At 45.2% G+C, this 26159-nt stretch overlaps 1 protein-coding gene across 1 annotated transcript; it reads left to right on the top strand.

Annotated features, from left to right (window-relative positions):
* Nucleotides 1–3305: 3305 nt before the first annotated feature.
* LOC115083484 (zonadhesin-like) lies at nucleotides 3306–24250 on the top strand. Its single transcript, XM_029587340.1, has 4 exons — nucleotides 3306–3406; nucleotides 6062–6116; nucleotides 20862–20912; nucleotides 22379–24250. Exons 2-4 carry the CDS (start codon nucleotides 6080–6082, stop codon nucleotides 22777–22779), a joined length of 489 nt encoding a protein of 162 aa, XP_029443200.1. The 5' UTR covers nucleotides 3306–3406; nucleotides 6062–6079; the 3' UTR covers nucleotides 22780–24250.
* The last annotated feature ends 1909 nt before the right edge of the window (nucleotides 24251–26159 follow it).

The following is a 26159-nucleotide window of genomic DNA, read 5'->3' as shown; positions in this document are numbered from 1 at the left end:
CAGCACTGATGGAGGCATAGGCACCGATGGAACCGGCGACATCGCTGGATGAGTCGGTGGCAAGATCCCAGAAGGCGGTATGGATATCGGTGTTTCCTCATCCTCCGATGACAGAGGTATCAGCGTGGAAGGTTGTGGACATACTGGTGTCCTCAGTTCCAGCGGCGGAAGAGCACCAATCAACGCATCCAGCCTGCCGAGCAGTGGTGCGAGTGCCATGGGAATCGGGTCGGTGACTGGGGCTGGCATCAATACCGATGGAGGTTGAAAGCCCTGCAGTGCCTTACCGATGGCCTCTTGGATCATCCGATCCAATTCCTTGTGGAAGCCTGGGGCATGGAACCCCGGCTCCGGAGTAGGAGGCAACACTAGCGTAGCTGGAGGATCCACCAATGAAAGTGGAATCGCGGCTCCCGGTACCAAAGAAGGTGGGGAACGCCTCGGTGACCCAGTCGCAGAGGAGGATGGGGCCTTCTCAGGACGGGATTTCTTTATCGGTGGCTCTATCGACGCCGATGCCGAAGGATTGCCTGGATCAGCGGACCGAGCCTTCCGATGACAGTGTCGATGCTTTTCACGATGTTCTCCTCGATCCTTCTCCTGAGGCGATGAGGAAGAGGTCGACACCTTTGAAATAGTCGATGCCGGTCAGACAGCACCAGTGTCCCACTGCTGGCGAGAGGTCGATGGCACCAGCTCAGACGAAGTTGAAGCGGTTGATGGAGTCGGGGGTTTTGACTGAAAAAGAAACTCCATTTTTTCTGAGTGGGCCTTATGGCCCTTCAGAGTCATTTGGGCACATTTGGTGCAAGTTAGCATGTCATGGTCGGACCCCAAACACAATAAACAAACCCTATGCGGGTCTGTGATGGACATTGTCCAAGGACAATCGGGGCACTGACGAAAACCCAACGCCATAGCTTTGACAAAAATTTAGCCACGGTGTAGTCAATGGCCAGTAGGCCCCGAAGGGAAAACTCGACGGGAATCAACCGCAACGAGGGTAAAACCTTACCTTTCGACCACGGAGTACTGCTTTTGAAAGAAATTCCGTGAGGAAAATTCCTGTCAGGAATCTCTAGAGAGCTCCTTAATCCTCGTGGTTACTGCTGCGCGGAAAAAAAGAGACTGAAGGGGGACCCCTGCTGGATGCAGGGTTAGTGCCATGCTGGGCATGCCCAGTAGGTGGCAGTCAAAATTCTAGAAACTTTGACAAAAGTGTTCCGTGACTGGGCTCCATCCTGATGATGTCACCCTTATGTGAGGACTACCATCCTGCTTGTCCTGTGAGAAAAAATGCTGACCTCATGTGACCTGGGAAACTATAGTCAAGTATATTCTTTTGAATATCTGGATAACATTACCCAGGTTACTTATTGCTCACCAGACTGCTGATATGGACCTTCATATGCACACATTTTTCTGACTTAATAGAGATTGTTACTCAAGGTAGTTTCAAGGTTGTCCAGTTCTATAGACCTGAGGACTTACACATTAGGACACAGGACATGAAGGTTCAAGGAAAGGTCACAAACAATCTGACAATTTATTTATTTATTACTTTTTCTATACCGAAGTTCAAATAACAGAGTTAATTATCAATCCTTACATTACAACCAAAAAAGACAGTTTTGGTTGTAATGTAAGGCAATAACTTGGGTGCAACTTAAGCAAGGGGAGATGTAAAGTGTCAACTGAAAGAACTGGAAACATTTTTGGGATAATAGGCAAACAGGGAGAGAGAGGATTGGCAGGAGGAGGGGGGTGGAGGGAAGAAGGGTTATTACAGTTTTAATGGGGATCAGATGCAAAAAATAGAAAGCTAAGGCGGTGAAGAAAATGAACTTAAGAACCTAAGCTTAGGATGAGAAGTTCCGTGGAGGTAGTAGTGAACGGCGAGTGGTTATGGGAAAGCTTGTCTAAACAGTAGAGTCTTAATGCACTCATAAAGAGGGGAGTAGCTGGCTTGTTACGGCGGTTACTACCCCAAACCAAATATGCCTGATACTTCACTTTCAATGCATATACAGCATAGCTCTCTGCTTCAATGACAGGGGGAGAAGACTAACTGAGTACTTCACACATTCCAGCAGAGCTCATCTGCTACAACGGCAAAGGAGAAGAAAAAGGGTCTGCACTCAAAACGCGGGGAGTAGCTGGCTTGTGACGGCGGCTTACTACCCCAAACCAATTGGTGCCTGAACTTCACTTTCCATCATGCATATCCAGGCAGGGTTCTCCTCCTGCATCGGCATGGGAGAAGACTTGAATACATCACGCATTTCCAGCATAGCTCTCTGCTTCAGGGCAGGGGAAAAAAAAAAACAAAAAACCTGATGCTTACCTTCAGCATATCCTGTCTAGCTTCAACGACAGGGGTGGAAGAAAAAAACGGATTCGCATCACAACGGCGAGGAGTAGCTAGCTGGGCTTGTTACGGTCGGTTACTACCCCAACCAAATGTGCCATGGATACTTCACTTTCAATGCATATCCAGCATGGCTCTCGGCTTCTACAGCAGGGGAGAAGAAAAAAAAAAAAAAAAAAAAAAACCAACAAGAGCTGTACAAACATAGTCTAAAGGTAAAACAAATATCATGGTGTAGCTTGCTTTATCGCGGCGGTTACTGCCCCTACTACCCCTAACTAATCAAGCTAGATATTTCACTTCATGCAGGCCTCATGCACTGCCTCTCTACATTATGGTGGGGGTGGACGGGGCAATAGAAACAAGGAGCTAAGAGTAACAGATAAGAATGAGAGAAAAAATGTGTGAGGCTTGCTGGGCAGACTGGATGGGCCATTCGGTCTTCTTCTGCCGTCATTTCTATGTTTCTATGTTTCTATAATGATAAGAATGAGAGAAAAAATGTGTGAGGCTTGCTGGGCAGACTGGATGGGCCATTCGGTCTTCTTCTGCCGTCATTTCTATGTTTCTATGTTTCTATAATGTCTGGGTGGTGAAGAACATAGCAGGGTGTCTGGGTGGTGAATGTCTGGGTGGTGAAGAACAGAGCAATGTCTGGGTGGTGAAGAACAGAGCAGTTCTGGAGCAGCCTGAATCCCAGGCTATGAAGCAAGAGATGTCCCAATCCATTGCTGCAAGCAAACAATATAAAACTCTGACGCACCCACACACCTTGTTAGCCAAGTCACCGGACGTTCTTCTTTTGTAAAAGTCAAACAATCCATCACTGATGTGTGTTTGGGAAAGGGACAATGCATGGGGGTAGGGGAGGTCATTATAGACTGTACAAAGTCTAGAGTCCAACTCCTTCTGTGATTGGTCAGGGTGCAGGAACACCCTCTGGAACATTACCCATAAAGCCTCAGATCTCCACAGCTTTGGTCACCTCAGCAAGCAATACCTAAGAGAAGGACATCTCACGGGCTGAAGAGGGCAGAGGTGAGTTATTTTAACCCTGTGTCCCAGCTGCAAGGGATGGAGCTAGAACCAGTGATAAAATAGGAGAAATACACAGGCAACTATTTTCTAATCATATTTACTTTTATATTAGAACATTGAGCCCAGCAACCTCTATCAGACAGTGGCCAATACAGGTGCAAGACCCGGCAGATCCCATAAAGTAGATCTAATACCTATCACTCACTCCCAGGGATAGCATTGGCTTTCTTTACTCTACCTGGCTAATAATGTATCAGGGACTTTTGCTCCAGGAACTTGCATCTTTTAAATCCTGCTATGTTCGTCACCTTGTCCACGTCCACTGGCAGCAGATTCCCCAGCTTGATAGTACACTAAATGGGAAAGAACTGTTTTGAATCTGCTGCTGGTAAATTTAATGGAGTGTCCCCTTGTTTTAGTATTATTTGAAAGGATAATTAACCATCTTTAATGTACCCATTGCACCCCATCATGATTATATAAAACTTCCATCCTGTCCCCTCTCAGCCGTCTCTTTTCCAAGCTGAAGAGCCCTCGCCTGTGTAGCCTCTCATCCCTGGAGAAATGTTCTCTCTCTGTTATTTCCATCCTCCTCCTCTGCACTTTTTCTAGTCCTGCTATTATCTTTCCTGAGATGGGGAGATCAGAACTGCCCACAATACTCAAGGTGGGGTCCCTCCCTGGCTCAGTACAAGGACAATACGATATTTTCTGATTTAGGCTCCATCCCTTTTCACATCTCTATTTGCTTTCTTGGCCGCTGTCAGGCACTGAGCTGAGCTGTGAGTGTAACGGATTTAAGAAAAGCTCTGGGATAGGAAAGAGTAAAGAACCTTCTGGTAAGCATGTCCAGATGTTCCAGGTGTTTCACAGAAACAGGCGTGCAGGGATTAGGAGACGTCTGCTACTTATGAGCAGAGACTCCATGTCAAGGTGGAAACCTCCACCACCATCAATTACTGCCAGGTTCCTCTCCCCCCTGCTCCCATCCAGAATCCCAGGATAACCTCTCCTTCTGTGTCCCCCACAAACGCCTGCACACACCTAAGAATGGGGGCTTGCACCAATAAGTGCATTTAACTTTCAGCATCTTCTGTAATTCCTCTCCTAGCACATTTGCAAAATTATATTTTCTATGGCACGCGAGTCCTCTCCAGCTCCTGATGCAAAATATTCACAGAAATCCTCCACCGTTTCTAACGTTTTATGCTGCTGAGAGTCGGGGTTTGCTTTAGTTCTGTTTGTACCTTCCCCTCTCTCCTGCTTATCCTCTTTATAGCTTCCTCCTTCATGGGATCTCCCTTTTTCTTTATGTTTCTCTTCTGTGCTCTCTGTGCTTCTCTTTCTGTTTCCTGTTCCTTCTTCCTCTTCTCTGTTTCCTATCTTCTCTTTCTCTGCATCTCTTTCTTTCCCTCTGATTCTTTTTTATTGTATCCTCAAGACCTTCAGCTCCCTTTTATGTGTCCTCTCTCCCTTTTCTCTGTATCCCTCCCATCTCTCTCCTGCATTTATTAATTTCTCTCATTCCCTGTGCCAGCTTTATCTCCTGTTCTCTGTCTCTCTTCCTCTCTCATTCTGTCTCTCCATCTTTCTCTGCTCCCCCTCCTTTTTCTGTCTCTGCTGACATTGGACTAACTGAGGATGGTCTCTTCTTACCTGATCTCTGTCTCTCTTCCTCTCTCATTCTGTCTCTCCATCTTTCTCTGTTCCCCTCCTTTCTCTGTCTCTGCTGACATGGGAATGACTGAGGATGGTCTCTTCTTACCTGATCTCTGTCTCCCTTCCTCTCTCATTCTGTCTCTCCATCTTTCTCTGCTCCCCCTCCTTTCTCTGTCTCTGCTGACATGGGACTGACTGAGGATGGTCTCTTCTTACCTGATCTCTGTCTCTCTTCCTCTCTCATTCTGTCTCTCCATCTTTCTCTGCTCCCCCTCCTTTCTCTGTCTCTGCTGACACTGGACTGACTGAGGATGGTCTCTTCTTACCTGATCTCTGTCTCCCTTCCTCTCTCATTCTGTCTCTCCATCTTTCTCTGCTCCCCCTCCTTTCTCTGTCTCTGCTGACATGGGACTGACTGAGGATGGTCTCTTCTTACCTGATCTCTGTCTCTCTTCCTCTCTCATTCTGTCTCTTCATCTTTCTCTGCTCCCCCTCCTTTCTCTGTCTCTGCTGACATTGGACTGACTGAGGATGGTCTCTTCTTACCTGATCTCTGTCTCTCTTCCTCTCTCATTCTGTCTCTCCATCTTTCTCTGCTGCCTCCTTTCTCTGTCTCTGCTGACATTGGACTGACTGAGGATGGCCTCTTCTTACCTGATCTCTGTCTCCCTTCCTCTCTCATTCTGTCTCTCCATCTTTCTCTGCTCCCCCTCCTTTCTCTGTCTCTGCTGACATGGGACTGACTGAGGATGGTCTCTTCTTACCTGATCTCTGTCTCTCTTCCTCTCTCATTCTGTCTCTCCATCTTTCTCTGCTCCCCCTCCTTTCTCTGTCTCTGCTGACATGGGACTGACTGAGGATGGTCTCATCTTACCTGTTCTCTGTCTCTCTTCCTCTCTCATTCTGTCTCTCCATCTTTCTCTGCTCCCCCTCCTTTCTCTGTCTCTGCTGACATGGGAATGACTGAGGATGGTCTCTTCTCAATTCTCTTTACAGATCTCCAGAAGACTGAGCATGATGCAGATACGCTCCAGCCTGTTCCTACTGATGGGTAAGTGAGAGAAAATCCTGCATTGAATTAACTGCAAGGATTATACAAACGGCTGCTGGCGCTAACCTTTAAAAAGGAGATAGTGCAGCTTTTAAACCAGATGATAGGAAAATGCTGACGGTCACTCAGAAGTGCATAGATTGGAATGATTTGGAGGATACTAAATGAACAGGGAAATGATGGCATCCCAGTAGAGAGATTGCAATAAATGTTAACATTGCCCATGTGCCTTTAAATAAAAAGCAGAAATATTCCAATTTACCCCATTAACTGATAAGCAGATTGTTAATTCAAATAAAATACATAATTTGAAATGTCTGTATATAAATACTAGATGTATAAAAAATAAGATGAGAGAGTTAAAGGGTATAGCACTGAAGGAAGAGGGAGATATAATTGGCATCTCAGAGACCTGGTGGAAGAAGGTTGACTAATGGGACACTGTGATACCAGGGTACAAATTATACCACAGTGATAGAATGGATCAAATTGGTAGAGAGGTGACTCTATATGTTAAGAGGGCGTAGAGTTAAACAGGATAAAAGGTCTGTAGGAGACAAAATGCAATATTGAATCTTTATGGATAGAAATTTCAGGTGAGAAAGGGAATAGAATAGCAGTGGGTATGTACTACCATCCACCTGGCCAGAATGAACAGACATTGCTAAAAGAAATTAGGGAAGCTAACAAATATAGTAACACAGTAATTCTGTTTTCCAAGATTGACTACTGCAATTCCATTTTGCAAGGTCTCCTGGCTGCTACTATAAAAATGACATTTGAAATGACAGGTACCAGCGCTCCCAGGATACTGTATAGGCGCTGTATAGCGCTCTATACAGTAAAATGGATTGCGTGGACCTAATGCTTCACGGATGCTTCTTGGACGCAGCTTGCATTTGCAAGCTATTTAAATACAGTGCGTGCGGCAAACGCTGGTGCGCCCGGCACTAATGCAGCTCTTCCTACCGCTCCTTACTGTATCGGCCCGTTAGTGAATAGTTAATGCAAACAGATGCAGTAAGAATATGAGTTAACCTGAAAGCAAAATATTAATTAAAACAAATATGTATTCAATAAGTAATTAAAAGGTGTATTTAAAAAGATATGTTTTAGGCATTGCCTTGAATGTTCTATTGTAATTTGTGATAAGACATATCTTAATGGAACAATGCCAACATGGATTTATCCAAGGGACGTCTTGCCTCACCAATCTGCTACATTTTGATGAGGGCATATGTAAACATGTGGGTAAATGTGAGCCAGCTGATATAGTGTATTTGGATTTCCAGAAAGCACTAAAGTTCCTCATGAGAGACTTCTTAGGAAATGTAAAAGTCATGGGATGGGGGCAGTGTCCTATTGTGGATTGGGAACTGGTTAAAAGATAGAAAACAGCGAGTAGAGCTAAATGGCAAATGCTCCCAATGGAGAACGGTTAATACTGGAATGCCCAAGGGAAATGTTATTGGACCACTGCTTTTTAATATATTTATAAATGACCTGGAAATGGGAACAACGAATGAGGTGATAAAATTTGCCAATGACACAAAATTATTCAAAATTGTTAAATCACAAGAGGCTTCTGAGAAACTGCAAGAGGACCTTGCAAGACTGGGAGCCTGGGCATGCAGATGGCAAATTAAATTTAATGTGGACAAATGCAAACTGATGAACTTAGGGAAGAGTAACCCAAGTTATAGCCACAAAATGCAAGGTTCCACATTAGGAGTCTCCACTCAGGAAAAGGATGCAGATGTCATAGTTGATAAAACATTGAAATCTTCTGCTCAGTGTGCAGCAGCAGCCAAGAAAGCAAATAGAATGCGAGGGATTATTAGGAAGGAATGGAGAATAAAACAGAGAATATCATAATGTCTCTGTATCACTCCATGGTGCGACCTCATCTTGTGTATTGTGTGCAGTTCTGGTCACCGCATCTCAAGAAAGATATAGCAGAATTAGAAAAGTTAAGGGAAGGGCAACCAAGATGATAAAGGGGATGGAATAGCTCCCCTATGAGGAAAGCCTAAAGAGGTTAGGGCTGTTGAGCCTGGAGAAGAGCTGGATGAGGTGAGATATGATAAAGGTCTTTTAAATAATGAGTGGAATGAAACAAGTAAACATTAATCAGTTGTTTACTCTTTCAGAAAGTACAAAGACTAGAGGACATTCAATGACATAACATAAGAACATAAGATAGGCAATGCTGGGTCAGACCAAGGGTCCATCAAGCCCAGCATCCTGTTTCCAACAGTGGCCAATCCAGGTCACAGGTACCCGGCAAGTACGCAAACATTAAATAGATCTCATGCTATGAATGCCTGCAACAAACATTGGCTATTGATTGGCTATTGATTAATATCAGTTTATGGACTTCTCATTCAGCAAAATTGCTTACCTTGTAATAGGTGTTATCCCAGGACAGCAGGATGTAGTCCTCTCATATGGGTGACATCACTGACGGAGACCTATCGCGGGAAAACTTCTGTCAAAGTTTCTAGAAACTTTTGACTGGCACTGTGAGGCCACTGAGCATGCCCAGCATGCCATGATATTCTCTGCCACAGGGGTCTCACTCTAGACTCATATTGTAGCAATAAGCTTTAGCAAAAAATAAAATAAAAAAAGGTATGAGACCCAACTCCGCAGGGTGGCGGGTGGGTTCTGTGAGGACTACATCCTGCTGTCCTGGGATAACACCTATTACAAGGTAAGCAATTTTGCTTTATCCCAGGACAAGCAGGATGCTAGTCCTCACAGATGGGTTATTAGCAAGCTAGAGGCTGAGTCATTTTGTATTGAAGCAACAGTGAAGTATTGTTGTTGAAAATGAGTCAGCCGAAGATCACAGTAGATTGGATGTAGAAGGAGTTGGGATTAAACTGGGAACAAGTTCTTTAAGACAGATTGTCCATAGGCTGAATCTTGTCTTCCTTCTTTGTCCAAGCAGTAATGAGCTGCAAAGGTGTGAAGAGAACTCCATGTTGCTGCTTTACATATGTCAAGGATTGGCACTGAACGATAGTGTGCTACTGAGGTTGATATGTGAGCGTAAGCGTCTTGAAGATCCAGAGAACAAAGCCAATCTCCTGTTTGAAGAAGGGGAAGCATGGTGCCTAGCGAAACCATCCTGAATTTTTCCTTCTTTAGAAATTTGTTGAGATTTCTGAGGTCTAGGATGGGACGTAGGCCTCCGGTTTTCTTTGGAATGAGGAAATACCAGGAATAGAATCCTCTGCCCTGCTGAGACCTGGGCACTGGTTCTACAGCCCTGACTTTCAGAAGGGTGGATAATTCTATTTGTAATTGAAGCATGTGATTTTCTGGGAGATGAAATTATCTTGGAGGAAAATCGGTGGGGGTTGAGAGGAAATTGAGTGATAACCTCGAGATATTATTGACAGAACCCATTGGTCTGATGTTATTGGTATCCAATTGTTGTAAAATTTGGATATCCAGCCTCCTACTGGAAGTTCTGGCTGAGGATTGGAGAGGTAGCTGAGTTCTCTGGATGTGGTTTCAAAAACCAACAGCAGGTCGTGTCTGTGGAGGAGGCTGAGTCCTTGCTGTTCTTGGTTGTCTTGTTTGTGGCCTCTGTTGAGTTCGGGAAGGCCTGGCACGAGATATAGGAGGATTGTAACTTTGCTGCCTGTAAAAAGGCCTTCTCTTGTCTTTTCGTTGGGGCCTACACCCAGAGTGCATAGGGGGATCTTGTGGGAGGGGGGAAAGTTGTCTCAGTGTTTCAATGTGCTCCTTGAGTTGAGCCACTGCATCCTGGACTTTAGATCCAAAAAGATTGTCTCCTAGGCAAGGTAGATCCACTAACTTGTCCTGGACCTCCACTAACTTGTCCTGGACCTCTGGTCTTAAGCCATGCCCATTTCCTGGCACTGATGCCTGATGCAGCTACCCTTGAAGCTGCTTCGAAGCCATCATAGGCCGCACGGACTTCATGTTTCCCGGCCTCCAGACCCTTGTGGATGATGGCCTGGGCAGCCTCCTGATGTTGAGTGGGGAGAGATGGAACAAATTCCTGGATTTGCTTCCATAAATTCCATTGGTATTGGGTCATGTAGAGCTGATAGGAAGAAATTCTTGAGTTCATCATGGCCCCTTGAAACACTTTACGACCCAGGGAATCCAAAAAACGGTGGTCTTTACCTGGGGGATTGGAGGAATGTGCTCTTGTCCTTTTAGATCTCTTCTGTGCTGATTCTACCACGACTGAGTGGTGAGGGAGCTGAGACCTTTGATAAACAGGAGTGGATTGTACTAGGTAGGTACTATCCATTCTCTTGTTCACTGCTGGAACGGAGCAGGGATGTTCCCATATACGATGTTGTAACTGCAAGAGAACATCATGCACTGGAATTGCCACTATCTGTTTTGGAGGGTAGACAAACTGAAGTACCTCCAAGGTTTGATGTCTGGAATCCTGTTCTGTCACTACATTAAAGGGAATGGAATCTGTCATTTCTTGAATGAAAGTGGTGAAAGTGAAATCTTTTGGAGGAGATTTCTTTCTGGGATCTGGTGGTGATGACTCTGACATGAAATCCTCCGATGATATGTCTGTGTCACTCCAAGTATCATAATCTTGGGTTTGTTGTGGAGTTGCCAAGTCCTTGGTGGGGGAGGAATGCCAGAAGGTCCTGGTAATGGATCTTCATGAGGTACATCCTCTGGATCTTCCTCCCTTGGATTAGAAGGTAGAGAATCCAATAATTCCTGATATCTTTTCATAAGGATATGGTGGAGTGTTGACTCTGGTTTGTCCTGGAGCCCCAGGAAGGCGTGGCACTGTTGATGAAGGCTTCGGCCTTGATGTAACCACCAGTGTCTTCGATGTCTTTGAAGGCACAGTAGATACTCTATCTTGTTTTCCCGGCATCAGTGCTAGAGTGAATAGTGGCATCGGTGCTGGAATTGAAAGAGCCATCAACATCGGTGTCGTACTTGGTAGGGACAAAGGTACCGACGTTGGCATCGATAATGTCATCGAAGTCATCGGTGGAATCGATGTTTCCACTGGCATCGGGGCTTCCCCCGGCATTGGGATTGGTCCTGGCATCAGTGATATCACCGGTATCGATGATGGCATCGTCATCGGTACTGTTACTGGTATCAGTGATGTCACCGGGATCGATGACATCACCGGCATCGGCGATATCGCCGGCATCGGCACGGTCGCCGGAATTTGCTCTTGTAAGGCTTGCATTACTGCTTGTTTGATTAGCAGTGCCAAGTCCTGTGGCAACGATGGAACGGTGGGCGCCGATGGAGAAATATGTGAAGGCTGCATGGTTCCATCGATGCAGGCCCTGATTGTGGCGATGCTTCTTTACGTTTTTGCCACTTTGTGCTCGGTTCCTCTTGGGAAGGCACTAACGGTGACGTTGGGGCGTGGTGGTGTCGATACTTGTGTTTAGGCCGCGATTCAGTTACCGACCTGATCGATGCTGTCGACGGTGTTGGTGATGTTTTGTCTCCGGATCCGTCTGGACGACATTTCTTCAGCAGGACTTTTTTAGTCACTCCTGCTGGGGACGATCTTGATGACATCAAAGGAGAAGGAAGCAGTTGGAGTTGGAAAAGGTGCTCCATTTTTTCCTGATGAAGTTTTCGTCCTTTAGGAGTCATTTCTGCGCACTGTGGGCAGGAAGAAATATCATGTTTGTCTCCTAAACAGAGCACACATTCAAGGTGTGGATCCGTGAGAGACATGTTCCGATTGTAAATCGGACATTTCTTAAATCCCGAAGCCATGATAGTATCGACGGTTGTCGATAAAGATGGGGGAATTTCTGTGAAGAGAAAAATTCTTGTTTTTACTCGATGTAAAAACAGTGAAAATGTCACTGGCCGGTGAAAAAAGTGAGCGTGAGATCCCGTATGGGAGAAATTTTTTGAAAAGAATGACTTTTTCAGTCAGAATATAGTGAGTAAACTCAGGGGCTCCTATCTCCACGATGCTTATAGCAGCGTGGAAAAACGAAGAATAGAGTGAGACCCCTGTGGCAGAGAATATCATGGCATGCTGGGCATGCTCAGTGGCCTCACAGTGCCAGTCAAAAGTTTTTGGAAACTTTGACAGAAGTTTTCCCGCGATAGGACTCCGTCAGTGACGTCACCCATATGTGAGGACTAGCATCCTGCTTATCCTGGGATAAAGGAACGTATCCAAACCTTTTTTAAACACAGCTACACTAACTGCCTTAACCATATCCTCTGGCAATGAATTCCAGAGCTTAATTGTATTTTGAGTTAAAAAGATGTGGAGATGTAGGGGGCCTCCTGATCCCAGCTCGGCTCACATTCTTATTCCCCTTCCCCAGGACTCTCTCTTCCTTAGGAGTTAAGGTGGCCCAGGCTAAATGCCTGGTCCCACGCATGCAAAAAGGAGGAAAACAGGGGCACTTCAATTCATAACCCCCCCCCCCCCCCCCCCCCAGCTTGGACCCATTGGTCTGAGCATTTTTCACTCCCCCTGTATCCCATCCAGAAAAGTGCCTCACACCCCCAATCCCCCTCTCATCTGGCCTCCAGCAGCAAGGCTTGGAATCGGGGTTATAGGGTCATGCTCACCCCGCACATTAGGGTTACCCAAACAAGACTGGTACCATCACCCACTGGGTCCTTCACCCAGGGTGCACCTATTAGGGATGTGCATTCATTTAGAACGAATTCAGGTCTCCCTGGTTCGGGAGACCTGAATCCCGAAACGGATTTTTCCAGATATTCAGGAAAAATTCGTTTTTTGGGTTAGTGCGGGGGTGAGGGGCACATTTATTTTAAAAATGCCCAAACCCAAATCAGCATATTGGCTGATTTTAAACTTTCCCATTACATGTTGCTGTTCTGACTTCAGATTTAACTTCCAAAGCGCACAAAAATTATGAGGTATTCTCAATCCCAAGGATAAATAAACGTGGAGGCGGCCTACTACTAATTATCGAAAAAGCTTTTAAATGTAAACTAATCCCAATAATACCTCCACCTAACCATGAAATTGCCATCTTCAGCACTAGCAATATACAAATATGCCTTATATACTGCCCTCCCAGTTTACTAGAGCTAAATATGTCACCACTAATCGAGTTTCTGACAACACATCTAAACACCTCTAAACCTACCATAGTGTTAGGTGACTTTAATCTACACATGGATATCCAACCCCTTTCTAACACATGCCAGACACTAATGGATGCCATGAGAGCACTAGGGTTTTCACTAATAACCGATAAACCAACACAAAGAGCCGGACACTCACTTGATCTAACATTCATAAATAGCAACTATCTAGATCACTTAGCAACAAGCTACACACAAATTCCTTGGTCTGACCACCTCCTTATTCAGTCCAATATTAATATTCTCAATCCTCAGACCATACAAACTCATAATCCCATAGAATTTAAATATCGACCACCCTATAACAACGATGAACTAAAGGACAAATTAGAAGAAGAACTAAAAGACATAACACTTAATGATTGTAACTCAGCTACAGAACTCTGGTTAGACTCAACGAAAAAAATAGCCGATGAAATAAACCCCATCAAAACAATAACTATCAAAGAAACAAAACAAAATAACCACTGGCATAATGCAAAAATAAAAGATGCAAAAAGAAAGCTCAGAAAATTTGAAAAAATCTGGAGAAAACACAAAGCAACTGAAAACCTAACCAAATTCAGGAAACATTTAGCTTTCTACAAACAACTGATCCTTAATACTAAAAAAGAATACTATTCCAATAAAATAGAAAAGTTTGCTAATAACCCAAGAACCTTATTCTCCATAGTAACGAAGCTCACAAATGACAAACAAGAATCACCTCAAAGTCTTCCTGAATCAAAATGCAATGAATTAGCTAAATTTTTTAGTGACAAAATATTAAACCTAAGGAACAAACTCCCCAAAAACAGCAAACAAGCAATCGTAATGCAAAAAAGAGATGTTAACATATGGTCCTCATTTATAGAAATATCTGAACAAGAAGTTGAATCAATGATAAAAAATATAAACCCTGCTCCACATAAAATCGATACAATACCAACAACTGAGATAAAAAAGATTACCAATGTAGTAACCCCAACACTAACTAATATCATAAACCTATCCCTAACTGAAGGATTAATGCCAGATACACTAAAAGGGGCAATCATTAAGCCAATCATCAAAAAGAAAAACAGTGACCCATTAATCCTCATTAACTACTGCCCAGTCTCAAACCTTCCATTATTAGCTAAATTAATAGAGAAAACAGTACAGAAACAGCTAGCTGAACATCTAGACAATAATAACATACTGTACCCTTCACAACACGGCTTCCGAAAACACTACAGCACTGAGACATTACTTCTCTCACTAACAGACAACATACTAAGAGGTTTTGATATCAGTAAACATTATATCCTTATAATGCTCGACTTATCTGCAGCCTTTGATAGAGTAAACCACAAAATACTACTAAAAAGACTTGAAGAAATTGGATTATGTGACAAAACATTAAACTGGTTCAGATCCTACCTAAACAACAGGTTCTTTCAAGTCCAGATAAAAAACACATTATCAGAAAAATTTAAACTTGAAACAGGAGTACATCAGGGTTCAGCGCTGTCTGCTACCCTCTTTAACATATATATGCTACCCTTATGTCATCTTCTGGCAGGCCTAGGGATAATACATTACATTTACGCAGACGACATTCAATTAATTCTACCAATAGACGACACACTTGAAAAAACATTAAGTCTAGCTAACATGTACCTAGACATAATTAAACAACTACTAAACCAGATGGAACTGGTTATCAACATTGACAAAACTGAATTCCTTCACCTTGAGAGAAAACATACTAAAATCATTCAAACACCAATAACCCTAAGAAATTACCAAAAAATTGAGCTAGCCGAAAAAGTAAGGAATCTGGGAGTAATAATGGACCCAGAAATCAACCTGAAGCAACACATATCTATAAAAGTAAGAGAAGGCTACGCAAAACTTATGGTCCTCAGAAGATTGAAACCATTACTCACACCTGCTCACTTCAGAACAGTATTGCAAACACTTATCTTTTCTAGCACTGACTACTGCAACGCACTCTTACTAGGACTCCCAAGCACATCGATAAGACCACTCCAGATACTTCAAAATACTGCAGCCAGAATACTAACGGGAAAAAAGAGGAGGGACCATATAACCGAAACTCTAGCAGACTTACATTGGTTACCCATCGAATACAGGATAAAATACAAAGCCTTATGCACCATACATCCTTTGGATGAGACTCTGTAGTGTTTTTTAAACTTTTTTGCCTTCTGCTGATCTCATTTTCATGCTCCTGGTTCAATAGAGCACTTTGTTTGTGCACGCCACTAACTTCTTCTATCCCAAAAATAGAAAGGGCCGCTGCAATATCATCATACTGAGCGCCCATTTTCCTAACACGTGCACTTCCACCTCTCCTGGGCGCCTGATGCTACATTTATGTAAAATATTTTTATTATCAAGTGGTGCACTAACTCCAAATACAACAGGCATGTAACACCATACAGGCAACAACACACGTCCAAGCGACAAGTATAACGTGTCCATCTTATACAGACAAATGATACCACTATCATTTTCTCCCCCCGCGGCAGTGTAACCCACTTCACTAGCACCCTGGCACCCCAGTCTCGCAACTGAGCTCCAGTAGCTTGTCACAATATCCTAGCCGCCGAATGCCCCTCCCCCCACCCCCCAATGTAGCCCCCCAGAGTTCAGTGCCGTATAACCAAAGTTCTCGGGTTGCAGTCCAGCATGTTTAACATCCACTATTGAGAATCAAACTCCTAGCTCTGTGGGGCAGATGCTGAATATAAGCGTCCCACGTCTGTAGAAACAGCCGACGACTGTTCAAGGAGGTCCGAGATGACATGTTATCGAACTCCATCAGCCGATGAAAATGTACTCTCCAGGTCCAAAAGGAGGGTCCTTTAGCATCCCGCCAGTACAGAAGAAGCATTTTTTTCCCCACTAATCCGGCTTTCTTTAACAAAGTCCGAAGTCCAGAATTAGGTACCAGGTGTCTAGTGACACAGTGAAACAGCCATAAATATGGTGAGAAGGGCAACTGCACTCCCACCAGACCCTCCAGATAAGCAGAAATTCGGTGCCAATATCGTTGCGTGTGTGAACAGGCCCAGAACATGTGTTCCACACCGCAGGCACCCAGCAGTGGAACTGACCCCAAATTTAAAGGCCATATATGGTGAGACATAAGCCCGACACAGAAATTTAAAATGCATTTCCCGGAAATACATATTACTTGTGACAGGTAGTACCCCCCTCACGCTGCCCGCCAAAATACGTGGCGTCAATTGAAAACTCCCATCTTTGTTCCAACGTGCGACAGACAGCACGTAAGTATCAAAGCGAGCCCGCCCTTGTAATACATGGAGAGGGAAGGTTCCTTAGGAGCATCAAAATGCAGGACTTCATTGAGGACATTAAAAGCCGCCAGATGCTGCTCCGACCCCCCCAGAGTGCGGATATAGTGACTCAGTTGGATGTAGCCAAAACGATGTTTATTGGGAATGCCGTACAACTCCTGCAGAGTCTCAAAGGACATGTAGCGTCCATCGGAGTCAAAGACATGCCCCACATATTCCACTCCCCGCGCCCGCCAGTCAACAAAACAGGTAGTCGTAGAACCAGGGGTGAAATCAGGATTACCTCTCAAGGAGGTTAAATAGGTACATTGAGTACTGAGCCCTAAAATCTTAGTAAGATGTGCCCATGTCTTTCGCAACGGAAAGACCATAGGATGATGCGTCAATAGTGAAGATAATTTGTCCCCCCGGCCCATCAGTACATAACTTAAAGACAGTGGACTAGTAAATGTATTTTCCGCCACTAAATTAATAAATGACGACCTCCCCAGGAGCCAGCCTCTGATCAGACGCAAATTCGCCGCCCACCCATAATGTTGTAAATTCGGGAGTCCCATACCTCCCTCCGACCAGGGCCGTTTTAACCAGCACAGAGATATTCTAGCTCTCCCCCCTTTCCAAATAAAATGACGTAATAGTTGGTCTACCCGAGCGAGATCTTTGTGCTGTAGCAACATGGGATATGTCTGTAACACATACAGCCATTTGGGTAGGATCACCATTTTGAATAGAGCTATCCTCCCCCCCAAGGAAAGCGGTAAATTACGCCACGCCAACAATTTCTCTTGGGTCGCTTTCAGTAGAGGGGCAATATTTAAAGAATAGATATTCCGCACCTCAGTCGTGATATGTATACCCAAATATTTAATGGACCCACGCGCCCATTTCAAAGGGAAGGGCCCCTCCCATCTCTCCTTAAGTGCATCAGGGAAAGCCAGCGCCTCAGACTTCTCCCAGTTGACCCGCATGCCAGATAGTTCAGCATACTGACCATAAAGACCAAGGAGATTTTGCAAAGAACGCTGTGGTGTGGTAAGAAACAATAAGACATCATCAGCGAAAGCCGCATATTTAAACAGTTCCCTGTGCGGCCCCTCCCGAAATTGTATCCCTCTAATACCCGGGTGCGCCTGTATGGCCAGTAAAAAGGGCTCCAAGGTAATCAAAAAAAGCATGGGGGATAGTGGACACCCCTGTCTAGTGCCTCGGCCAACCGAAAAGGGATCAGTCAATCTCCCATTGACTTGGATGCAGGCCTCCGGGGTACTATAAAGAAGTGCCACCGCCTGGTAAAAGAAACTACTAAACCCCATAGTTCTTAGAATATGGAGCATAAAGCCCCACTCCACTCTATCAAACGCCTTTTTGGCGTCTAGACTAGTGATCAAATAAGGCTCCTCCACCCTCTGACAAAGAGCCATTGCCAGAGCCACCTGTCTCAGGTTCCGAATGGCATAGCGCTGCCTAACGAAGCCCACCTGTCCCGGCTGTATCAAACCTGGTAAAACCTTCGCCAGGCGCTCTGCTAGGATTTTGGCCAAAAGCTTGTGATCAACGTTTAATAAGGAGATGGGCCGATAAGATTCAGGAAGCAACGGATCCCTACCCGCCTTAGGAATCAAGGTGACATAAGCAAGATTCCCTTTGGGAGGAAACGCACCCCGCTCTACTAGCACATTATAGACAGCAGGCAGAGTTTTTGTCAGGGGCCCTATTAAGCACTTAAAGAACTCTGCACTAAACCCATCAGGTCCCGGAGCCTTTAACTTATGCATCGTCATTATCGCCCTGGAGACCTCTGCTTCCGAAATGGGGACATTAAGATGCCCACACTGCTCTATTGTCAAAGAGGGAAAATGACTCCAGTCCCCAAATTCCTCCCATTTAGATTCCGCCCAGTCCCCTGATTGGTATAAGTGGGCATAATACTGCCGAAAAACCCAGCCAATATCGTCTCCATCTGTCACCAATTGCTGACTAGCGTTCCTTATCGCAGGAATGTGCCGGGACCCCCGAGCGGACTTAACCAAATGGGCCAACATTTTACCGGACTTTTGGCCAAACTGAAATAATTTATATTGATAGAAAAGCAAACTTTTCTTCGCTCGTTGATGCAGAAGGGTATTAATAGAAGTCTGCAGGGCCAAGTAATGATCTCTACGCACCTTCGAAGGACCGGCAAGCAATTCTCGTTTAGCCCTCTGCATTTGTGTTGTCAACTGGATGAGCTGTTTATCTAGTGTTTTTTTCCTGTGGGCGACATAAGAAATGATCTCACCTCTTAACACCACTTTCGCTGTATTCCAAAAGAGGACGGGATCATCTTTATGTTGAGCATTGGAGGCTTCAAAGGCATCCCAACATGCTCTCAAATGGGCCTGGAATTGTACATCCTCCGCTAAATAATACAGATACCGCCACCGGGGAGTACAAGACTGTGGTCTAGCAGCCGTAAGAGCCAACCAAACAGGGGCATGATCCGATAAAACCACATCCTCAATCCCCGCGTCCACCACCCGAAAAAAGCTATGTGAACTGAATAAAAAATAATCCAGCCGCGAGTGGGAGCCATGGGCCCGAGAGATGTGCGTAAATTCTTTCTCAGTTGGATGTAACATCCTCCAAACCTCTACCAGGTGAAGGGAGGTCTCTAAAAATTTAATCCCCTTGCTAGGCCCACAACGGCCCTGCGCCGTAGAGTCCCTGTCCAGAGAAGGATCTCTAACCGCGTTGAAATCCCCTCCCATGATTAACATCTCATCCATGTACGGCAACAAGAGAGCTTGAATTTTTTGGTAGAAGGAAGCGCTTTACACGTTAGGCGCGTATACATTGCAGAGAATCAGAGGAGCTTGATTATAAACCCCTTCCAAAATTATGTAGCGCCCCTCCGGGTCCTTGATTTGTTTAAGAATCTGCACCGGAGAAGATCTCCGAAGTATGATGCTACATTTAAATAACCTGCCGTGTAAAAGAGCATCGCCTATTTTGCATGTACACTGTGCACCCAGAAATTTTGGTTTTTGGTTCTCAGCCCATTTCATTTTCCTTTAACTGTTATCGCCACAAGCAGTAGATCTTAATATCTACTAAGTAAGTAATATCTACTAAGTATACTAGTATATACTAAGTAAGAGTAACCAAAGACTCACGCTTTGACTTAATGCCAGCTCCAGGGCTGGTGCTAAATTTCCCACCTCGGGAGTAATAGCTAATAGCCTCATCTACATAGTATTTACATGTGATGGGATCTGTTAACTATGGGTTTGTTTGGATGTGCTAATCCCCTTCTTACATCGGGTGTTAGTCTAGCATGTCCAAAACGCAAATCCAACTGCAGATTAACTGCTAGGCTGAGTGCACTTTATTGCATTGGCTCAAAGTGTCTCCGGCATCCATTAGTTTAGAAAACTCTAATTTATGCCAAAGCTTTAGTACTTCCCTCATCTGCAGGACCACTGCTTATTCTTGGGATAAGCATGATGATATTTATCTACCCCTTGGGATCCTGCCAGGTACTTGTGACCTGGATTGGCCACTTCTGGAAATAGGATACTTGGCTTGATGAACTTGGTCTAACCCAGTATGGCAAAGCTTTGCTCTTATGCCCTCAGTGTGGACGGCTGGCAGGCTCTCAATCTTAACCAAAAGGCCAAGACGTTTCTGTCCTCAGTTCATAGCTCAAATTCTGTGCTGGGTTTGTAGGCCAAAAATAAGCCTGAAGAGCAATTGTAATAAGGACTGTATCCCCGATCACCTGCCCCAACTGGAGGCAGGATAGGGGAGTGTAATCTTACCCTACTGCATCCCTCACTTCTCTCAATATTTTCTATTTCTCAACCTCTCCTTAACTCCTCCTGTGTTCTCTAACCTCAGTCCACCTCACACACCCCATCCCTGCTTTCCCTCCCCTCCTCTCCATTCCTTCCCACCCCTTCACTCATCCCTTCCCTGTCTTCCCTCCCATCTTACTTACCCCTCCCTTCATGTATCGCCTCTCTCCTCCTCCTTCCCAACGTACCTCTCCTCTCAGTCAACCTCTTCCCTCTCGGGCCTCGTCTTCCTGCGCCTGGGAAACCTCACCAGCCTGTCCACTGCTGTTGCTGCTGCCATCACTGCGCCCCACCACCGCTTATCCCACTACCTGAGGCCTCCTGCAGTGATGGTAGAAGGGAAGCCCATCCCCAAGCTCCTGTGGGCTTTGCTCTGGTGCCCCTGCATGCTCTGATGCTCCCCCACAGTCCCTTAAATGTTATAAAATAGAGAGATGTAACGGTGCTAATTATTACTGTTCTAATTCCAGCATTACCTGCCTTACTTCTGGAAGTACAGATGACAGCAGCTTTGGCAATAAGTAAGAGACTCAGATAACTACTTGTTTAAAATATACTTACTCTGCTAAGTAACATTATCTATCCATACGGAGGCCTGTGTTATGTGCAGAAAGGGATTTGCTTTCTCAGCATTGTTGCATGAAGTACGGGAAGAACGCCATATGGGAGATTGCACCTGTCCGTCTGTCTGTGACCTCATATTGCAGGTACAATGATGGGAGGTAGGAGGTTATGCTTTGGTGAGATCTGAGAGTGTGGGGTCATAGCTGCAATTCCTGAGTTTCACATTGGTTGATCAGACACTGCCGGGTCTACAAGAAGCCACCACCACCCCTGTACACTGTGAGGGAAGATCCCTTGTGTGCTTGTTGGTTAGTTACCCATCTCCCCTCCACCCCCCATTCTCTAGATTGTACAATACTCAAAAGTGAGAATTACTGACTTCAAATTACAAAGCAGTGAAATGTTAATGTAAAGGAAAGCAAATGATAAATAAGTGTAGATGAGGAGGGAATGGAGGTGAATTACATTTGCTGTAGATCAGGGGTAGGTAACTCTGTTCCTGGAGTGCCTCAACCAGGTCTGGTTTTCAGGATACCCACAATGAATATGCATGAGGTACATTTGCATGCACTTCCTTACATTATATGCAAATCTACCTCCTGAATATTCATTGTGGATATTCTGAAAACCAGACCAGGCTACGGCACTCCAGTACTGGAGTTACCTACCCCTTGCGTAGATGCATTGTTTCTTTGGAGAAAGGGAGAGGAGGAAATTGGAAATAGGACAAGTGATCCTTGTGGTGACTGTCATGGGTTTACTACTTTATATGAGGTCCGTCTGGCTAAGTTCTTGACTGTGCAAGAGAAACCTTGGGATTTAAAATCCCATCCTGGTGCCTCTCTCCTATTTGTCTGCTTCTGCTGTTGGCATCAGGAACCAAACCAGTGGCCACGGCTTCCTTGTGCTGCTGGATCACTGAGATCTGCTGCACCAGGAGCTTTCCTGAGGTTTGCAAGGGGAGTGGCTGCTGGTGCTGAGATCCACAGATTGGGTGAAGTGTGAAAATGAGACGGGATGATATCAGGGGGTTGACTGTTTTTAGGTGAGGACCCAAGATGTTCTGTGGGGAAGGGAGAAGGAACGAGTGAGAGAGGCCTCAGCACTCAGGCCCCAGTGATTTTCAGATGCGCTGCTCTGGGGCTCTGTGTTATTAAGGACTGGCGTGGGCTCCATAGGGTCTTGCACCTTCATATGATTTATATATAAAACACCCCCTGACCTCCAGATGGAGCCTCTCTGACATAATCTAAGTGTTAAGAAGAGTAATAGCAGCAAATCTGACAGATTAAGGTGATACCCATTGTATTCTGACCTAAAAGAGGTTCATGTCTGCTAATGAATACATCAAAAACCCCAGTTGGAGACACTAGCGAGTAAAAATGTGCATGTGACTAACACATAACTCTTTCTTCCACTGCAGAACAATGTGGATTGCACCAGACGTATAATGAATGTGGATCTGCCTGTCCCACGAACTGCTACAATCTCTTTGACAAGGCCCGGACCTGCACAAGGCAGTGTGCCTCTGGCTGCTTCTGCGATCCAGGATATGTGCTTAAAGATGATATATCTGGGGAGTGTGTGCTTGCGAGTGAGTGCCAAGGTCTTTGTCCAGAGAACAGCGAGTATAAAACCTGTGGGAGCCCCTGTGAGCAGATAAACTGTGACGACGACCTGAATGTCGAGTCACCTAGGATTTGTCCCGCGATGTGTGTTTCAGGCTGCTTCTGTAAGCCAGGGCACGTTTATCAGAATGGTAGATCCGGTGCCTGCGTGCATCCCTTTGACTGCCCTCCAAGGGTTAATCATAGAAACCAATAAATGAAAGCTAACTGAGCAGCCATACAGCCTGGAAGAGAGGTCCTCTAACACAACTCTGACCCTCAGCTCAAAGGAGACACCTCGGCTCCCAACAACCTCGCTGCTCACCAAAGAAATAAAACTCCATCATGCTAAAAATCAGAAACCCTTTCCTTCAAGCATTAATACCTTTAGCTCTTTCTTGATTTCCTTTCTTTTCCTGTGGATCCAAACAGTGACAGATGGATGCCCTGACCCGCAGATTCCTGCAGGAATTGTCCCATAATTTTCCTCTTTCCTGCAGAATTGGGAGAACAAGCTCTCTCCTCCCCTCTTCCCATCCCATTGATACCGGCAGCCTCGTTTCCTCTCCTCCTCCCTGCACAGGACCCGTTTCTCCCATCGACCTCTCTCCTACCATCGCTCTCTCACTGGTAGAGGCGGCACAGGCTGCCCCTGCTCTGAGCCTCCCCCAGTATTACACAGCTCTGCCTCCTCTGAAGTGTTTGCTGCCAGTGCCTGCTAATCTGACGAGAGCTTGACTGGCACAGTAAGCAAGGGCATAAGGAGCCAAAGGAGGCTCAGAATAGCAGCACCAGGGCAAGCGGCTAACGATGAGGGAGCGGGGAATGGCAAGGGACGGGGTGAGGAGAGAGATCAGTGTCTGCAGGGAAGAGGAAGACAGACATCAGAGGGAGGTGCACAGGGACCCCAGTGTTTACAAGAAACCCATGTATGTGAGATGTATGTAAGTGTGCCACAGAATCTTAAAAGCCTTGCAGCAGAATCCACCCCTGAAACACAACAGAAACCTGGAGGCCTTCCTGCAGAACCATTCACCTAATGTGCAGTACTGAGGCACCACCAGCAGAGGGCAGCAGGACCCAACTCATTTCCTAATTATGACTGCAGAATGAAGGACATTTAATGATCCCATAATCACAAAGCTCATGATTCATATATCTAAATATTCACAGAACATTACTGTGATAAAAAGCCTTAGCAAGCTTAGCCTAACCCATACATTGCCCCATATACATAAATCCTATTTCAACTCACCACCAACTGAATCATAACTGCTGCTCCTCCCGGTCACTGGCTCTCTGTCCATTGGCCACAGCTATGGCTGCCCGGGTCAGGGAGGTCAGCACTGGGCTCTGGTTCTGTGGGTGACAGAGCAGCACATGAGTTACCCTGGCTGCAGCTTCCAGTCCTGGATGAGGTCGGATGCGGTGTCTGTAAGAGAACCAATGGGGTCACTGGGATATTTCATAGATGTTGATTTGGAAAAGGGATAACAGATTGAGCGGGCAAAGATCAGAGCACAGCACCTGCAGTATGAGAGATCACCTCTCAGATTCTCTCCTGTACCTCTGCATCATGAAGCATCATTGTGTCACTGAGCCTCTTGTATTGTGGTAGAAATGATTAACTATAGAGCACATGAAATCATCCATCCAAAATAAAATCAGCATTAAGCAGCGTCAAAGTGTCCTAGGAAGCCTGGTTTATTTTCCTGCTTTCTCTATCTGCCCTGAGCAGGATTTGTCTTGTATTTCTGCATAAACTGATCCACTGAAGCACAGTGCATTAATCACATGATCACTGACCTGAGGAAGGGAGCAGCGCTCTCAGAAGGTAAATCTCAGATGCATGGAGTTACTATTTTTATTATACTATCACCTGGTGACCACGTCACATACATTCAAAGGTGATCCTGTAAGGGACAGAGCTCCCCTTCCCTGCCCAAAAGGTAAATCACAGATGCATGGAGTTACTATTTTTATTATACTATCACCTAGTCACCCCGTCACATGCATTCAAAGGTGATCCTGTAAGGGACAGAGCTCCCCTTCCCTGTCCAAAAGGTAAATCTCAGATGCATGGAGTTACTATTTTTATTATACTATCACCTGGTGACCCCGTCACATACATTCAAAGGTGATCCTGTAAGGGACAGAGCTCCCCTTCCCTGCCCAAAAGGTAAATCTCAGATGCATGGAGTTACTATTTTTATTATACTATCACCTAGTCACCCCGTCACATGCATTCAAAGGTGATCCTGTAAGGGACAGAGCTCCCCTTCCCTGTCCAAAAGGTAAATCTCAGATGCATGGAGTTACTATTTTTATTATACTATCACCTGGTGACCCCGTCACATACATTCAAAGGTGATCCTGTAAGGGACAGAGCTCCCCTTCCCTGCCCAAAAGGTAAATCTCAGATGCATGGAGTTACTATTTTTATTATACTGTCACCTAGTGACCCCGTCACATACATTCAAAGGTGACCCTGTAAGGGACAGAGCTCCCCTTCCCTGCCCAAAAGGTAAATCTCAGATGCATGGAGTTACTATTTTTATTATACTATCACCTAGTGACCCCGTCACATACATTCAAAGGTGACCCTGTAAGGGACAGAGCTCCCCTTCCCTGCCCAAAAGGTAAATCTCAGATGCATGGAGTTACTATTTTTATTATACTATCACCTGGTGACCCCGTCACATACATTCAAAGGTGATCCTGTAAGGGACAGAGCTCCCCTTCCCTGCCCAAAAGGTAAATCTCAGATGCATGGAGTTACTATTTTTATTATACTATCACCTAGTGACCCCATCACATACATTCAAAGGTGATCCTGTAAGGGACAGAGCTCCCCTTCCCTGCCCAAAAGGTAAATCTCAGATGCATGGAGTTACTATTTTTATTATACTATCACCTAGTGACCCCGTCACATACATTCAAAGGTGACCCTGTAAGGGACAGAGCTCCCCTTCCCTGCCCAAAAGGTAAATCTCAGATGCATGGAGTTACTATTTTTATTATACTATCACCTAGTGACCCCGTCACATACATTCAAAGGTGATCCTGTAAGGGACAGAGCTCCCCTTCCCTGCCCAAAAGGTAAATCTCAGATGCATGGAGTTACTATTTTTATTATACTATCACCTAGTGACCCCGTCACATACATTCAAGGGTGATCCTGTAAGGGACAGAGCTCCCCTTCCCTGCCCAAAAGGTAAATCTCAGATGCATGGAGTTACTATTTTTATTATACTATCACCTAGTGACCCCGTCACATACATTCAAAGGTGATCCTGTAAGGGACAGAGCTCCCCTTCCCTGCCCAAAAGGTAAATCTCAGATGCATGGAGTTACTATTTTTATTATACTATCACCTGGTGACCCCGTCACATACATTCAAAGGTGATCCTGTAAGGGGCAGAGCTCCCCTTCCCTGCCCAAAAGGTAAATCTCAGATGCATGGAGTTACTATTTTTATTATACTATCACCTAGTGACCCCGTCACATACATTCAAAGGTGATCCTGTAAGGGGCAGAGCTCCCCTTCCCTGCCCAAAAGGTAAATCTCAGATGCATGGAGTTACTATTTTATTATAC

Source organism: Rhinatrema bivittatum, chromosome 2 (assembly GCF_901001135.1).
Source record: "Rhinatrema bivittatum chromosome 2, aRhiBiv1.1, whole genome shotgun sequence".
NCBI classification, from domain to species: Eukaryota; Metazoa; Chordata; class Amphibia; order Gymnophiona; family Rhinatrematidae; genus Rhinatrema; species Rhinatrema bivittatum.
This window is presented reverse-complemented; position numbering and strand designations above follow the sequence as displayed.

What these genes read in the sequence shown, in the direction of transcription:
- LOC115083484 (XM_029587340.1), top strand. Translation starts at nt 6,080, where the DNA reads ATGATGCAGATACGCTCCAGCCTGTTCCTACTGATGG. An exon ending in CAGCCTGTTCCTACTGATGG is followed by an intron (nt 6,117 to 20,861) that starts GTAAGTGAGAGA and finishes TTCTAATTCCAG; the next exon opens with CATTACCTGCCTTACTTCTG. An exon ending in GACAGCAGCTTTGGCAATAA is followed by an intron (nt 20,913 to 22,378) that starts GTAAGAGACTCA and finishes CTTCCACTGCAG; the next exon opens with AACAATGTGGATTGCACCAG.